At 39.1% G+C, this 16,876-nt stretch overlaps 1 protein-coding gene across 1 annotated transcript; it reads left to right on the top strand.

Moving 5' to 3' along the window:
- The first annotated feature begins 449 nt into the window (after positions 1-449).
- On the top strand, positions 450-7,481 carry nr4a1 (nuclear receptor subfamily 4, group A, member 1). Its single transcript, XM_042492033.1, has 7 exons — positions 450-557; positions 2,235-3,012; positions 3,116-3,245; positions 3,907-4,070; positions 4,174-4,376; positions 4,647-4,825; positions 6,293-7,481. The coding sequence occupies exons 2-7, from the start codon at positions 2,245-2,247 to the stop codon at positions 6,547-6,549; spliced, it is 1,701 nt and encodes a 566-aa protein (XP_042347967.1). The 5' UTR covers positions 450-557; positions 2,235-2,244; the 3' UTR covers positions 6,550-7,481.
- The last annotated feature ends 9,395 nt before the right edge of the window (positions 7,482-16,876 follow it).

Raw genomic sequence — 16,876 nt, 5'->3', positions numbered from 1 at the left:
AAATAGTTTTTCCACCTATATATAGAAAAAAAAGTGTAAGATGGTGTGACTTCCTGTTAATAGATATCAAAATCATCTCCCAGTTTGCAAGCAAAAGCCACTGTATTATTCCACAAAGAGACTCTTGTGCAAACTGTCGATATATGGGCTTCTTATTGCTCAAAATATTCAGTTATATTCAGCTTTATTGAGTTTTATTTAGCTGTGTGTGTGTGTGTGTGTGTGTGTGTGTGTGTGTGTGTGTGTGTGTGTGTTGGGAGAACAATGCTGCGGTTCTTCGCAACGCGCGTCAACGGAATCCCGGAGTGCGTCATCGAACGTCTATTCTCTCAAACGCGCGCTGTGATTGGCCGGGGGCTGGAAATCTCCCCGCCCACTGCCCGGCCTTGTATGGAACCTTTCTCTGACGTCATGGGTACAACAACGCGGATCCTATAAAAGTGTTGCGGAGACCTGAACGCGGAGGGACTCGCTCCTCATCTGGGAGACACTGAGGATGACTGATGGTCGTTTGTGGAGTACAGACAGTTAAAAACACGTGTAGACGGGCACAACAGGTAAGAAATATTCGTGTTTTTTTAATATAATTTAATTTCTTTCAAATAAGTTTCATTTAAATGCGGAAACGCATCATTTTACTGCCGCACCTTCCTCATTTATTGATCAGGGAGCAAGCGAAGTTACAGGTGTTGTTTCAACAGCTCCTGTATGTGTCAATATTCGGGGGATATGCAAGAAAAATGTGCAAACTTGCATTAACATTTTGGATTAGGTGGACATTTTGCACATTCTTGCATACAACTGTGCATTTTTTATCTGTAAAGCAGACGTATGGCATATGTTTGGAAGTATTTGATTTATTTATTTATTTTATTTTGCTCGAGATTACTTTGTTATTATTATTTTCACTTACTGTGTTCATTCTAATGCATGAAAGCACCAAGGCAAACCCCCTAGGCAATAAACCTGATTCTAATTAGATCAAACTTTAGTGCGATTGCACAGAGCTCTAGTACAAAATGCAGTGTAACATTCAACCAGAGGTGCAAAAAAAAAAAAAAAAAAAAAAACAGTTAAGTGCAAAGTAGTATTCATGATAAACTAATATTAAGAATCCATGTGGAGTATGGAATAAACAGTAAGGTGTAGATAGGTATGTATTAAGTTATATACAGGTTGAATGGTATGATATGGATATGCAAAATAAGTTGCATCTGTACCGAAATAGAGTTCAAGTTGTAAGTGTAGCCTTTATACATGTAACATATCTCTCATTTCTTGGCATTAAGCCCTGTTTGAAAGTCAATCCCAACTTACTTTACTTTCTAGGAATGTGCAGCTGACAGAATTAACAACATAGTAATATATGCCACAGAGATTTATCACTGTGGCTGAGCAGCAGATCACTTTATAGTTGTTTTTTTTTTTAATTAAGTGTAGGATGCTAATTCATTTGTGTGCAGTTCTGTGCTCAAGGGGCAGATGCAGCAGTGTGCTGATTCCCTAAGGGGAAATCTCTGGTTCACTGTGTTGTAATTGGTTTATGGTAATTTAGGTAAAAATAAAAATGTAAAGGAGCAATGTGAAGGATTTACACATTGCCCCCCCCCGCCCCCCCCCCCAACCAGCACCCCCCAACAGGCCCCTGACGTAAAAAAACGTTCTATGGGGAGCTGCAACAGGTGATTTAAACATATAAACCCCCTAAATAAAGCAGCTTCACATTAAAAGTAAATGTTTTTGCGACACCATTCAGCTTGTCACAGATATGTTTAGGAGGACCTAAACATCTGGACCTCTTCTGCAGAGGTCTCCTCCTCTCCAAAACAAACAGACCTTTCAATTTAAACTAGCAAAAATACTAAATAAAGCTGTTTCACATAAAAAAAAAATCAGTGGCGATGCAACATGGTGATCTCTGTAGACGAGGACCCGCTCTTTATGTTTATAAGAAGCTCATCCTAATGTTCCTTATTTCCAGGTGATAATACACTACAGAAAACTAATACTTGCATATTATAATATTCAATTTTTGCCAATTTATTTTCCTAAATCTTACACACTGGATCTTTAATTTAATTTTTAAAATGTGTAATATTCCAGCATATGACTACAGTACACTGTGTACGGAGAGAGACAAAAAAGGGCCCAGCCACAATAACTTGCCAGAGCTAGTTAAAGATATTAAAATCAAGTTTGTTTAGTTCTAACATCTTTGATTACGTCTTTTTCAGTCTTGCAGCCATGACTTGCATCCACCCACAGCATGGATCTCAGCCCTACGAGAACAGCCTTGGCAGCGCAGAGCTTCAGAGCACAGACTTTATCTCCAGGCTGGCAGTGGATATGAGCAGCCCACAGGACCACCTCTCTGCTCCATCCCTGCCAAGCATCAGCTCCCTGGTGGACACTCACGTGGGCGACTTTGACGCATATTCGTGCCAGTTCACTGCCGCCCCCGCCCACGTCACGCCATCGTCAGGCCAGGAGACTCCCTTCAAGCTGGACGACCTCCAGGTGTACGGCTGCTACCCTGGAGCGTTCACGCTGAGTTACCCGGACGAGGCTGTGTCTCCCGGTGGGTCAGATTATTTTGGTAGCCCCGCATCAGCCTCATCCCCTTCAACCCCCCGGTTCAAGAGTCAGCATGCGTCCAACTGGGACTCAGCCTTCGGGCCGTACTCACCCAGTCCAGGATACTGGGTGGCAGAGGACACCTCAATGCCACAAGAGCCCTCTTTCTTCACTTTTGGCTCTATGGAGGATATGTCTCATTTGGGTCAACAAGTACGAGAGCAGGATCCTTTCACTCTGACCCACCCCCACCCATCTGCACTGACCTTGATGGAGCAAGCCAGAATCCTCGATGGTGCTGAGCAGGTGGATGGGAGCTTATCACCTAAGTTAAAAAGTCCCAGTGGAAATGAGGGCTGCTGCGCCGTGTGTGGGGACAACGCCTCCTGTCAACACTACGGGGTTCGCACCTGTGAGGGATGCAAAGGGTTTTTCAAGGTAATAGGATCTGACTTGTCTGTGCAGCCAATTAAACAGAGAAACATGCCATCTGACTAATTGTTTTGTGCCAGTATTTGTAATTCTTTCTTTTATTTCACAGCGTACAGTACAAAAAAATTCCAAGTATGTCTGCCTTGCCAACAAAGACTGTCCTGTGGACAAGAGGAGGCGGAATCGATGCCAGTTCTGCCGTTTCCAGAAGTGTTTAGTTGTGGGGATGGTGAGAGAAGGTGAGTTCAGCACAAACCCAGAATTAGACAGGGTTCATACATGCTTTTACCAATAAACTTCAATGACCTTTCAGAAACTTTTCTTTCCCTTTGAGGCAAAAAGAGGGAGGCATGTAAAAAAAAGCACTGGGGAGGGACTATTTTATATTTAGTTTACTACCAGTATTTGAAGAAAACATGGCCACTGTGGCTTTTTTTTTCTTGACAAAACTTCTTTTTTAAAGAAAATATTTTGGCCATTTTGAATTTTTTGGGTGGTGTTTTTAAAAAAAACGTCTTTTTTTCCTTTTTTGGGGCATTTTGGGCAATATTTAAAGAAAACATTTCAGCCATTTTTTTAGAGGAAACAATTTAGCAATTTTTTGTTCTTTAAAACATGCAATCCAGTTCACAAACAGAAACTGTAATGACAGAAATTGTTGGATTTTCACATTTCCAACAGTCTTTGGACATGTTAACATATAGGTTTATGAAACGTATTTCCATGAATTGACTTTTCATGACAAAACTTTATTTAGACATAAACACTTATACATATTTAATTTTACAAAACGTTGTCAGGTCTGGAAATTTCTGTTTGCAAATTTCATCACTTTTCCGAACTCTGATCAGGCAGTGAAGCTGAACTGAAAGTAACAGTAGATTAAAATTCTTTTTCAAGTTGTGAGAACGGACAGCCTGAAAGGACGAAGAGGTCGCCTGCCTTCGAAGCCTAAAGTGGCCCAGGAGGTCACGACCACTGTGTCTCCTGTGAGCATGATCGCTTCACTTGTGAGGGCCCACATTGACTCAAACCCCGGCGTTGGGAAATTGGATTATTCAAAGGTAAAAAAACAAAAATAATCCCTCTTTTTTGTCTTTTGGGAATGTATGATTACCCACTTAGTGTTGGCATCTGTTTTGAAATTCTTCTTCTTTGCAATTTCAGTACGATGAGACAGATGTCAATCTGAACCAGAAAGAGGACGCTAATGACATCAAACAGTTTTACGACTTACTAACATCCGCCATGGAGGTGATCCGGAAGTGGGCACAAAGCATCCCAGGTTTCTCTGAGTTCTGCTCAGAGGACCAGGAGCTGCTGCTGGAATCTGCGTTTGTCGAACTCTTCATCTTGCGTCTTGCATATCGGTGAGTGCAAAAATTTCATGATGTTTGGGCACCCAGTAACTCAGTTGGTAGAGTGGGCGCCCCATGTACAGAGGCTGTGTCCTCGCTGCAGCAGCTGCAGGTTTGATTCCAACATAGGCCCTTTGCTGCATGTCACCCCCTCCCCCATCCCCAAAAAAAAAATCTTAAAAAAAAAAAAGATTAAAAAAATTAATGACGTTGGCTACACAGTATAAATGCACCCAGCGTGGATAAAATCAACAAACTATGTTGTTTTTTTTTTCTTTAAAGTTCCAATCCGGAAATGGACAAGCTCATCTTCTGCAACGGGGCCGTGCTGCACAAAATGCAGTGTGTCCGAGGCTTTGGCGACTGGATTGACTCAATCCTGGAGTTTTCTCAAAGCCTTCATCGCATGAAGTTGGACATTTCCTCCTTCTCCTGTCTCACAGCCCTAGTCATAATCACTGGTAAGAGCTTTAGTCATCCTTTACAGAAATACACCACCTCCAAAGTGACGGCTTGTACATCAAATAGTTATGCTGTGTTACCTGAATTTTTTGAAGGAAACTTTTTCTCGCGTACCTCCATGGAAAAGGAGACCTCGTTTAACAACAGCAAAACTATATCAAAACCTCAGTTTACAAACTCTCATGCAACTTGTGCAGTATAATCTAAGTCTTATTTATCCAGTCATATGTTCAGTTATTTCCAAACACATGCACTCTCATCATGAATGGATTAATGATCAGCCAAGGGGCCCAAAATATCAGGAGCCCCCTGGTCTTCACCTGCAAAATATCACTCAAATTAATGCATACTGACAAGGAAGAGACTCAAAAATGACCGTGAAGAGACACAAATGAATTGAAACACAGCAGAAACACAGCAGGCAGGAAAAAAAGAGGCTTTGTTTTATAATTTACCCATCATTTTTGCAAAAAACCCTTTTCTTTTACTGTCAGTTCAGTTTTAGAGAAAAAGCGTGTGTTTGGGAAATACTGATTATACAGCTGGCTAAATGAAACTTGAGTGAAACTGCAAAAGTTGTGTGAGTCTTTATAAAAGTATGTCTTTATGTTGTTTTGCTGTTGTTGCTTATTTCTATGCAAATTGTTATTTTGTGTGTCAAGTATCTCTTTAGCACAATTTAACTCATCTACCTTTAGATGATGAGATGGGCTTCAACCCGCTCTACGCCCGGTAGAGTTATTTTTATTCAGCGAGGAGGACAGTTAGCAGGAGGAGGTTTGATTGGTGTGAACAATACAAAGCTGTTACACAACACAAGACTGACACGACAGGTGTTTGACAGAATGTAAAACGACCTCACGTACAGTATAGCCCAGAGAACATGTATATGACAGCAAACTAAACATAACCGTGGAGCAGATTTACATTTAAAGCCAAGGAATTGTTCCAGCGTAGCTGCATTAACACGACTGACAACACCAGTCACCTCAATAGTTGACATGTGCAATGATGCTGGTTGCAAATGCGAGTGGCCCTCTCTAGAGCCAATGTTTGGTTTGTCCATTCTGGGTTACTGTAGAAACAGTAGAACAGTAGAAACACGCTCCATATGTAGATATAAACAGCTCTTACTTTTCGGTGATTATATACCAAAGAAAAAATACTTATTATATTCAGTGTCTTACAATATATTCTCCTAAATCCTACACACCGGATCTTTAATATAGTTAATGTTTTGTAGAAAGATTTTCCCAATTCAACTTGGAGTTGTGTACTTTTTAAAGGTGATTAAAATCAAATGAGTGAAGAGGAATTTATTGGATCAAAACATAAAACCATTAAATGTCCCCTAATGGTTCCAAAGTTTGCAGCCTCTTTTAACAATGTTTGTTATTTGTGTGCTATATAAAATCAAAATATTAAGCATTACTCATGACTGACATACATCTTAATCTCTGTTGCAGACCGACATGGTCTCAAGGAGCCCAAACGTGTGGAGGACCTGCAGAACCAGCTCATTACCTGCCTTAAAGATCACATCTCTGGCTGCGGCTCCGGCTCGCTGCAGCCCAATTATCTGTCCAGACTTCTCGGGAAGCTGCCTGAGCTCAGGACTCTGTGCACTCAAGGCCTCCAGCGCATCTTTTATCTTAAATTAGAGGATCTTGTTCCTCCGCCACCAATTGTGGAGAAAATTTTCATGGATACACTTCCATTTTGAGTTTGAGACAGAAGATCTGTGATGTGTAAAATCTGGAGTTCATGCGAGAGCCAAAGAAAACAGACAAGTGAAATTGCAAAAAGCAAAGAAGAATCTGAAGGGATTATGCAGCTCCAGAGGAAAAGTGCTACTTCTGAATTATAAAGTGAATGAGTTATAAAACTTGCCAAAGCAGCGTGTATGTGGAGCCGTCACAAATTGCTCTTCATAGTTTGTTTTTACAAGACATTGTGTACTCTGCAGATGGGCCAGCTCATGGACCAAAAGCTGACTGTTTACATACAACACGGTACCATGAAAGGAAACACTTCTGATGAAGGGAAGACGATTGCACAAATAATACCTGCGCCATCATTTCAAGGATGCAATGAGCACAATAATTTTGCTTTTTTTGTAACAATCTTTTGTTTATGAATTGCACACAAACATCAGACATAGCATTATTGTGATATGTTTAGCTCAAGTGTTAAAAATCGGCATTATGCTTCTGTTTAGTTTAAATACTTGAGGTGCTCCAGGATGTCCTTAAACATACAAATTATTTCACAGAACCACTCAAATACACATTTAATGTCCACACATATCAATACGCAAAGCACAAGTCCCTCAGAGCTCCAGTTTGCTTTGTATCTAATGCCACCATTTGTATTTGGTGATCAGAAAGTAGGTTAAACCTACAGAATCATTCAGTGGTATCATTCATGTATCATGAATAGACATTAAACTGAGCAGCTAATATACTGTGTATCATCCAGTACAGTCTTATACACTGGTCCTGTATGTAGATTATTTTGAATCTGTTTCAAACCTGCTGGTGTTGTTGCCACGTGAACTGCAGTTTGGGGAAAATGTAATGTTGTTTTGGGTTATTTTTACATACTAAGAAGTTATATTTTACTGCAGCTGAACATGAAATAAAATTTACAACTTCACTTTTCAGCCATTTTTGTCATTTTTGTTTAAAATATCTAGAGAAGCATGTTGAAACATGCGACAAAAAAGAGTCTCTATTGTGCTTGGATTTTACACATTACAAACACTGAATTACCAAAATTTTTTGTCTAGTCTTCCATTGTGTGTATATGTTGTGTGTCCAGCAGCCTTTAAGCCTGAGTCAAGTGTAACTTTTTCTTTTGGCAGCGAATCAAAACAGACTCCAGCAAAATGTTCTCCCGTCCACCTCCCTCCCAGTTATGTGCTAGGCTCTTTTTAGAAACCAGTGGAATTCCCAGTCCGGTCTCAAGTGACTCAGACTACTTCATCATTGTGTAGTGTCACACTCTCACATGCATGTGTGTGTGTTTGTGCCTCATTATGATTGCACACCTTGTACTGCTTGAAGAAAATGTTGCGACAAAGTCAGGGCAATAAAAGACTATTTATAGATGATAAGTAATAGATTACTCAGGTGCACCTGTTAACGTGGGTCTCTGCGGTTTTCTGTGAAAGTCAGCAGGAATACAGAGGCACAGGATCATTAATAGAAAGTTAGAAGATCACCAAGGTTTTAGGAAATCATCACATTTCAGTCAAACACAAAATGATCAGCCTCAAGGTGGTGCTAAAGGAAGGAAAGGAAGGTGGATCACCAAATTGATAAAGCTTCACCCTCTGAAGACCATGAGTGTGTGTAGAAAATTTCAAAATAGTACATCTAATGGTTGTTGAGATATTTTAGTCTGGACCATAGAGCCAGACTGATAAAGAAGCCAGGCCAGTACATTAAGTTATTGCCAATATTTAAGTGTCGCCGTATATGGTGGCCTGTAAGTACCAAGATATTGCAGTGCAGCACAGAAATGTTAAAGATGTATTTGAGGTCACATAAAACAGTGTCTCCATTACAAGTCTATATTTTAACCGTAAAATGTCCCAGTCAGTGCATGTCTTGGCCATAATTGGAGGAACAGGAAAAGGGGCCTCGATGGCCATATGGACACATTTTGCAATGACAACTTTAAACCTCCTTAAACCTTCCTTTAAGGCACTATACATAGCACCACTGCTGCCCCTAAAACTAAGTGGGGCCCCTTTAGCTGGATGCTAAATAGTGAGATTATGAAATTTGATCAAGCAAAATTCACCAAATGCATTTTTGACTGAAGAGACTTAATGCAGTTGTATAGGGGGGTGTGTACGGCCCTATGGGCGTCTTTGCCTAAGGCCCTCCAGAATCAGGGATAGCCACTGGAAACGATCAGGGTTATGTTTCAGCAACAAAACTACTTGGTTAGGTTTAGAAAAAAAAAGATCATGTTTTGGGTGAAGTATGTGCATTTGTTACGGTACGCAGTAATGTGATGTAAATACATCATTTGACTGACGTTAGTGTGCAATGACTGTACGTTAATTGTGTAACGTTACATTAAACAACATTGAGTTTTGGTTTCACACGGAACATGAACTTTGTCTTCTGGATAAAAGTCTTGTTGAGTTTGACGCATCCACCTTCTGCTTTACGTGGACTTACTCGCTCTTCACACCATGTCAGTAGCTCTCAGCATTGCTGTGGATGGGTTTACATTAGAGTTACTTAAAAGCCCTGTACACCTCATAAACACGCTAAAGACTGCCTTTGGCACTCATATCACATGACGAGGGGCGTGACAAAGTGGCAGTATTTCACGCCTTGGCAGCCTGACATGTTACAGTGTGTTTTCAGGAGATTTTTTTAGTTTTGGTTTACTCTTACCCATCAATAATGAGTGAACTGCTCGTCCTATTGATGTTATTTACAGTTGATATCCTAGAACATGGTTGCTAGCATTTTTCTTTTGCTATTTTTTCATCATGGATGTCATTAGCTATCTATGGAGGAGGATGACGTCCACAGTCTGAACAGGTGGTGGCCAGATCTAGATTTGTGAAACTCTCACAAACTGCTTCCTTGTTGTTTTGTGATGTGGCAGCAATGTGGTTACGGTCTGGTAAGGTTGAGGAACAAAAAGCACTTGGTAAGCATTAAGAAAAGATCATAGTTTGGGTTAAAATTATTTCGTAACATGGATTTACCATCTAGACATGACCTTCTTGATGCCAGTTGCTGGGCTCTGATACGTCAATAAGTTTCTTAATCAGGAGATCAAAATTGTTGGTGAAGTACAACACCAGACTTAATCACTGAAAAATACAAAAATGTAGACAACTCAGAGAGGACTGGAACCAGAATACAGCTCAGTAAGAAAGTTCCCATAAGGGTCACGTACATTTTGACACATTTGACTTATCAGTGAGAAGGCATTAATGAGAACAAATTTGGGGCTCTGAAAAACAAACCCAAACAGAACAAAGCCATTTGTTAAAACTTGCAAAGCCTTAAAAACAATTGCAATCGCTCCACTGTCCCCCCTGGTGAAAACATTTTTAAGGCCGATATAACTGTCTTTTAGAGGCAGCGGCATGTTCAGATCACAAGTGATGCGGCAGATGTTGTCCAGCTGTCCAGTGTTAAATAATAACTGACTGTATTCTTCTTACCAGACACAGTCCAGCAGCACTGTGCAATCACAGTGGTCTTACGTCAAAAGCACAGTTAAAGCTGCAGTATTTTACAAGTTCGAAATCAGAACGGGCTGAGAAATCTGAACCCACAAGTCTCCTTTGAGCTTGAGATGGCGTGTTCCTGGTAAATACAGTATGTTGTTCCGTACAATCATTGTACGCCTTTAAATTACATACATAAGACATCCAAACAGAGTTGTTATGGAACTCAAAATTTTAACAGTAGTCTGTGCACATCAGATAATTAGTAACATTATCTGTAAAATTAAAAATAAGTATATCAGTATGTGCTTCCTTAAGTCTCCAGATTGACATAGTTTTCATCTAGCCTTTATACTAAAACAACATAAGGGAATTCCTGAAATTCAGTTATGGCTTTTGGTTTTTCGTGTGCAACCCCAAGATTTTCAGTGGCCCCATCTGGCCGCCCACACTGTTTATAAATAGCTTATATTTCTGTCTGTTTGTATGTCTAACACCTAATATGTTGTTGGCCCAACTCTGATTTCACAGTGTGTTATTATGAAAGGGCTCCAGTATGGATGATATGCATTCAGAACATTGTGTTTATAGTTCGCTGGTGTTTAACTTCATACATGTCATTCTGTCCACCGGCACATCGGACCATCAAGAGTCGCTCAGTGCGCATCCATCTTCAGCTGTAGTCACACTGTAATGTACACTGTGCTGTAGGCCTGCATTTCATCACATGTGGGTCCATCAGTGTGCTTCAGTGTCACTGAGATGAATTCCTGTAGATTTATTGCGGTTGTTGTGATGTCATATCAAACATTGAGAATAGACTTTGCTCTCGGATTTAGAGGTAACTTACAGCTAAATTAACTGAAGCAGCAACCAGCTAGTGTCACCGTCTCTTGAGTTACAGATTCTGACATTTGTTTGGTGTTGTTACGTAATTCAATATACAAGTTGGAGGACTTTATAGCGCTGCAAATGTAGAACTTGTGCAACAAGAGCAGCTGGATGAACCCAGAATCACTCTGATTACAGAGTGTATGTGGGTGATGGTACACTGTTAAGGAGAAGGTGGGCGGGGCAGCTCTTTTATGATAGTGCCTCAGTGGAAACACAGGAAAGTGAGAGCAACTTGAATGCAGCTTGTCTGAGTGCGGCATGAAATGCCAGTGATAATAGAGGATCACAAGCTTCAGACAGAGTTACAGGATTAGAGGGCAGCTCCAGAGACCAAACTGCCCGCTGAACGTTGTGCAGGACTCTAGTGTCTGTGAGAATATGAGAATGTCACATTTATAAAAGAAGATCAACGCAGAGGCTTCGGTTACACTGCGTGCCTCAGACTTGTTTGGAGAGCGTGACGGGTCTTTTGAGGGTCACATCTCAATGAGAATAGAAATGCTATAAAAACAAATTAACCGTAATCTTAAAGAGAGTAAATTATCCAGGCAAGCAGCCAGAAATGCATTTCATATTGAAATATAATTTCAGGTTAAAGGTCCAGTTTGTGGATTTAGTGGCATCTAGTGGTGAGGTTGCAAACTAAAAACTAAACTGAGGCCCTCTGTCTGCCAAAGTGTTTTTTGTTTTTTTTTTAGCCAAAAATGCCAGGCACGTGTTAAGAAATGCCTGGCTGGGAGCGTTTGAGAGCACTTTGGAGGCACAGCGTTATTTCATCTGAGAAGCTTTCGCTGCGTCTGCTTGCTATGATGCAGAATATTCCCCGGAAGTAAACATGTATATGACATATTCTTTATATTAACAGTTTAACAGTCTTGTTGTTGTTCAGCACTCTTGTTCAGTTGCTCAGATGTGGTATGTTGTCTGTCCCTCCTTCGCTGTGACTGGATGGCTGAAATGACATTATTGAGCGCAGTGTTTTTACCTAAAGTTGAGCATTTTTCAGCTCTTGCTGTTCAGACAAAAAAACACCCAGCTGGCAGTGTTTGGCACACAATTTACCAGACTTTCTTGCAGGAGTCTGGTGTTCGCTTACTGTTTGAATTTGTATTTTACCATGTGCCTCTTTCCCCTAATTCTAACCATCAGTGCCCAGCATGTGTGTTTGTTGACCGCCCGGTGTTGGCTGCCATGTGCTTGTGCTGTGTGAACATAAACACGTGCAGCGTCATCCCAACATGTGCATCTGTTGACATCATGGTAGCAGCATCCCGGAACGTAAAGAGCAGAGGGATATGTAAAATGTAATATGTAGATGTACTGTGTACTGTAGTATGGCATATAGAGGAGTGGAAATCACATTCATTACAGATGATTCCTACATATTTTGACAGTTTACCAGTCATCTGAGGTTTGATGGAATTGTTATCCCAGGCCCAGTTTTTCGTCTGGTTGTCCTTATATATTGCTAGCACTGTAACTCCATGCACACTATTTGATCGGCCAAACCCAGGCAGCAACCGCCAAAAGTTCAACATGGTGAAATCTGCGCTGCAGAGAAATATCTTTGCACATGCATGTTGGCGGCAACTGCTTCATACTCCTACCACTGTGCTGGAAACCTTCCCTCATTGAAATGACTGAAGACGGCAAGCCACCGACTTGAAGCTGATGTGAATGTCGTCGGTATTGCAGGTAGCCTTTGGTTATAAACCAAAGTCCGTTTTGACCTGATAATGGAGTCAGACGAAAAGTGAAGGAATACCCAGATTTAAATTAATTCTGATGGAGGTTTGCATGGCTGAAACACATTTTGTTCCATCCATCTAATACTTATAAAGACATCTGCGCCGTAATCACAAATATGAACTTAATCTTAACACAAAGAAAAAGTCAGGTGAACATCAAAGTCAGCAGGATTCAGCCTCAAAGTTTCAGTCTTGATCAAAGTCATGCACCAACTGTGAAACTCGTGAACAGTGAAACTTGAAATATTGAAATAACAGAGGATATCAAGTTTCGATTGTAACTGACAGTATGCAGTTTTTCTTTGCTTCAGTAGTGTGGCTCCCTCTGACTGTCTTGTGCTCTCAGTCTGGGACAGGATGTACTGAGGATATTTAGTTTCATTTTCTGCTGCTGGTTGGCAGGAGTGCTGAAACGGATTTGGCATTAGATTTCGAGCCAAAGAGGGAAAAAGAGTTTTAGTCAGTGATGCTAATTGCTAGTGATTGCTAATCAATAGCCCTGGCACCATTAATTTTGGATGAAGAAGGTTTGGTCAGACATCTTGAGAGGAAATACAGTCTCTTGCATTGGACAAACACCCAAATCCTTTTTTTTTTTTATTACAGATTAGACTAACATTTCAGTAAGTTTATATGTATAATATCGATATTACCAGAAGTGAAAGGTAACTCAGCTGTACTTATGTGAAGTTTTGAGGTACTTGTACTTGTACTTGTACTTGAGTATTTCTGTTTTATGCTACTTCATACTTAATGTATTTCAGGGTAAATATTTTACTTTTTACTCAAGTTGCTTTTCAGATTATAAGTTTTCACACAAAAAACATATGATCAGTTGACAAAGTATGATCATATTTTACACTATGTGACAGTATATAAAGCAGTATATAATAAGATAACACTGGCAGATGGCATTCTGTATAATGAGTACTTTTAGTTTTAATACTTTTAAGTACATCTTGTTGGTAGTACCTCTGTACTTATTTCAAATGTAAGATTGTTATATGTTGTAGTGGCATTTTAATAGCAGTACTCCTCATTTCATTATCATCTTTTATTTTATTGTATTCTTTTAATTTTTATTTACGTTTTTTTCCATGTTGCCTTGTGTTTCATTTATAACTTAAAGTCTTGATGTACATCAGACACACATCTTTCAAAATAGATTCTACAAGTACATGTCAGTGATAACACCTACAGCAGAAATCGAAGAATATCTTAAGAGCTATTTATATATCTGGCCCAGTGCCATTTTATTTTTATTTTTCAATCATTATCAGATATTAAATCATATTTTACTGGCAGAATCAGCTCCTGCTGGTTTCCTGCAGGTACGACACAATGACTTGTGGGTTCAGTTGGGTACCAGTTAATGTCACAAATTTAGTTCACAGGGGCATAATGTGACATTTAAGCCTCATCAGCGACATATTAAAGAGTTCAAAACTAACATGAGCCTCTCTGTGTCACTCAGCTGATGGATAGTAACAGATATACAGCAGATCTTAGAGGAGGTAACCATTCCTCGATATACACGAGGGCCTTATGTGGCCTCCTGAGACGATGCAAGTCATATTTACGCTCTCTCAAACAACATACATGTGATCTGTTTGCGTTCTTGTGGACTGTGTAAAGAATATCACAGGCTTTTTAGTGATGTAACACACATAGGTGTGTAAGCAACACAAAATGGGGACAAACACATTTCATGGAATAACATTAGAAATATATAAATTGTTTTGGTTCTCCATATGTTGTTTCTTATTTATTCAAGTTTTACTTATTTATATGGAGTTTTTAGAAGTGTACGTTAACTTTAAGTCTTTGAAAATACACATTTTAATGTGTCATTTCTGGGGGACAGTAGGACTTATTTTGTCTCATTTCTTTTGAACCTTTTTTTATTTTTAACTTTTTTTTTTACATACTTGAGGAAACAGCATTTGTTTGGCAGAAAAGATTTTGCTGAAAATTATTGAGGAAGAATCACAGATTTTTTGTTTTGTAGACACACATACACATGCTGACGTTATGTATAAGAAGTTAAAAGCATGCCAAACACCTTCAATATTGATTGTCTGAAAGGAGCATTGTAGAAGATTTTTAGGGATTTAGTGGCATCCAGTGGTGAAGATTGTAGATTGCAACCAGCTGAAACTTTTTCCAGTTAGAATTTCGTAAGTGTTTATTGTTCTGGGTTTTTTTTACTGTGAGGTGAAGTATACCACAGAGGTTTCTTTCTCTTCAAAACAAACAGGCCAGATGATTAAAATCGGTAAAAAAAAACACACTAAATAAAGCAGTTTCAAATTTTAAAAACTGGTGTTTTTCCAATGCTGCTTGTTGCAGAGGGGTTGCGAACTATAGTGGCCATGGTGAAAACCTGAAAGTCACTATCTAGAGCCAGTGTTTGGTTTGCGATCTCCATAGACTAGGAAATGCTCTGCAGATATAAACATCTAGATTCTATTTTCAGATAGTTATACATTGAAGAAAACATAGATATTATATTATATTCAATTTCAGCCAGTATTTCCCCTTAAAATCTGCACGCTGGGCCTTTAAATTATGTAGGACCTCTGCTCTCAGGAGAGCAGTACTCGTGCTCGTACTCTGCTCAGAGGACTCGTATCTCATTCTTACAGACAGTGACAGGGCGGCACAGAGGCCCGTCTGAACACTTCTAATAATAGCCACAACTAAAATAGCCAGTCATCACATGAAATCAATAATGCCACTTAGATATGACAGAGTGCTCTGGCTGGCCGGCCTCCTTATCCCGTATCACCCATAACACTCAGGTCACTCAGTTTGTACCTGGAGACATTTTCTTGTCAACTGCCCAGTGGTAGAATTACATTCACACAAGTATGGGACTTAAGTACTAACATGAGGTACTTGTACTTAAGTCTTTTATTTTCATGACACTCTTTACTTCAACTCCACTACATTTCAGAGGGAAATACTATTCTTTTTACTTATAGAACATTGTGTCTTAAATTGAGTTACCCAGCAGTTAATAATACAAGTACAGCTGAAAAAAAAAAGCTGATTGACAGAAAAATTAATTGGCAACACTTTGTTGTTACCGTTTCAAAGATGTACAAATTTTGCACAAAAAAGTAATTATTATTATTTTATATATATATATATATATATATATATATATATATATATATATATATATATATGTACATTAATATATAGGCGCTACATCAATCAAAAGGAGATTCAAAGACGTGTTTGGGTTGACATGTACTGCCTCCCAGTGGTCAATAAGTGTCATTACTGTGTTTTAACAGCTGCTTTCATGCTCCAGTGAAGCCTACAGATGGACTCTAGTCTATTATAATTCAGCATAAATTTAAAAAAAAAATGTGAGTCAAACACCAAATAATATTTTGTAGAATAGGCCTGTGTATGTATATATTTCCAGTGTTGGGGAGTTGCAAACTCATGCAATTAAACTCGGAGCTTAATTTCGCAGTGGCGCTGGTAGTTAAACCAGATTCCTATCAGCAGTCATTCAGGTAGTTAATTTACTTAGGACATTTTTTCCTATCGTAAACTATTAAAATTTTCAATACATTTGCATACAAATTAATTAAGCTCACCTGTGACCATCATTTGGCTATGGTTTATAAAGTTCATAATCTAAATAAGTAAAACTAAACTTAAATATATTAGGTGTCAATTAGTCTCAAGCATTGATTATTGCTATTCATTAACAAATATTCAGAAAAGTTTTTGCATGCTATTTAACAAGATACCTCACTAATGGGTAATCCTGCTCAGTGCAACCTGGTCAGTTAGTTGACCGCTTGGTCAACTGCAAATTTAGTCAATGTAATACTGACTTGAAACCTCCAACATTTTTGTGCAATAATAATTCAGCTGTGCAGTGTAACAACTGTACAATACTCACTATTCTGCTCTTGCATTTATATGTTGCACTTGTGTACAATGCACATATTTACATGGTTCACATACTTCATTTATTGCTATTTCTTACTTTATTTTTATAATATACTTATTTAGATATTACAAGTTGGTACTGTACGCAGTTGTCATATATTGTAGCATAGTGCACTCTCAATTTCTCCATGTTCATAGTATAAAAGCAGTTTTTTTTCAGCCTGGAAATCAGTAAAGTTTTCTGAATCTGAATACTTCCCATCCTGGACTCTACTTTATGAAAGGCA

Source organism: Plectropomus leopardus, chromosome 8 (genome assembly GCF_008729295.1).
Source record: "Plectropomus leopardus isolate mb chromosome 8, YSFRI_Pleo_2.0, whole genome shotgun sequence".
Taxonomy (NCBI): domain Eukaryota; kingdom Metazoa; phylum Chordata; class Actinopteri; order Perciformes; family Serranidae; genus Plectropomus; species Plectropomus leopardus.
Note: the sequence above shows the minus strand (reverse complement) of the source record. Positions and strands in the feature narration are given on the sequence as shown.

Bases quoted from the DNA above. Each gene is read 5' to 3' on its own strand.
- nr4a1 (XM_042492033.1), top strand. From the start codon at position 2,245: ATGACTTGCATCCACCCACAGCATGGATCTCAGCCCTACGAGAACAGC. The intron at 4,377-4,646 runs GTGAGTGCAAAA...TTTTCTTTAAAG, and splicing joins ATCTTGCGTCTTGCATATCG to TTCCAATCCGGAAATGGACA. The intron at 4,826-6,292 runs GTAAGAGCTTTA...TCTCTGTTGCAG, and splicing joins AGCCCTAGTCATAATCACTG to ACCGACATGGTCTCAAGGAG.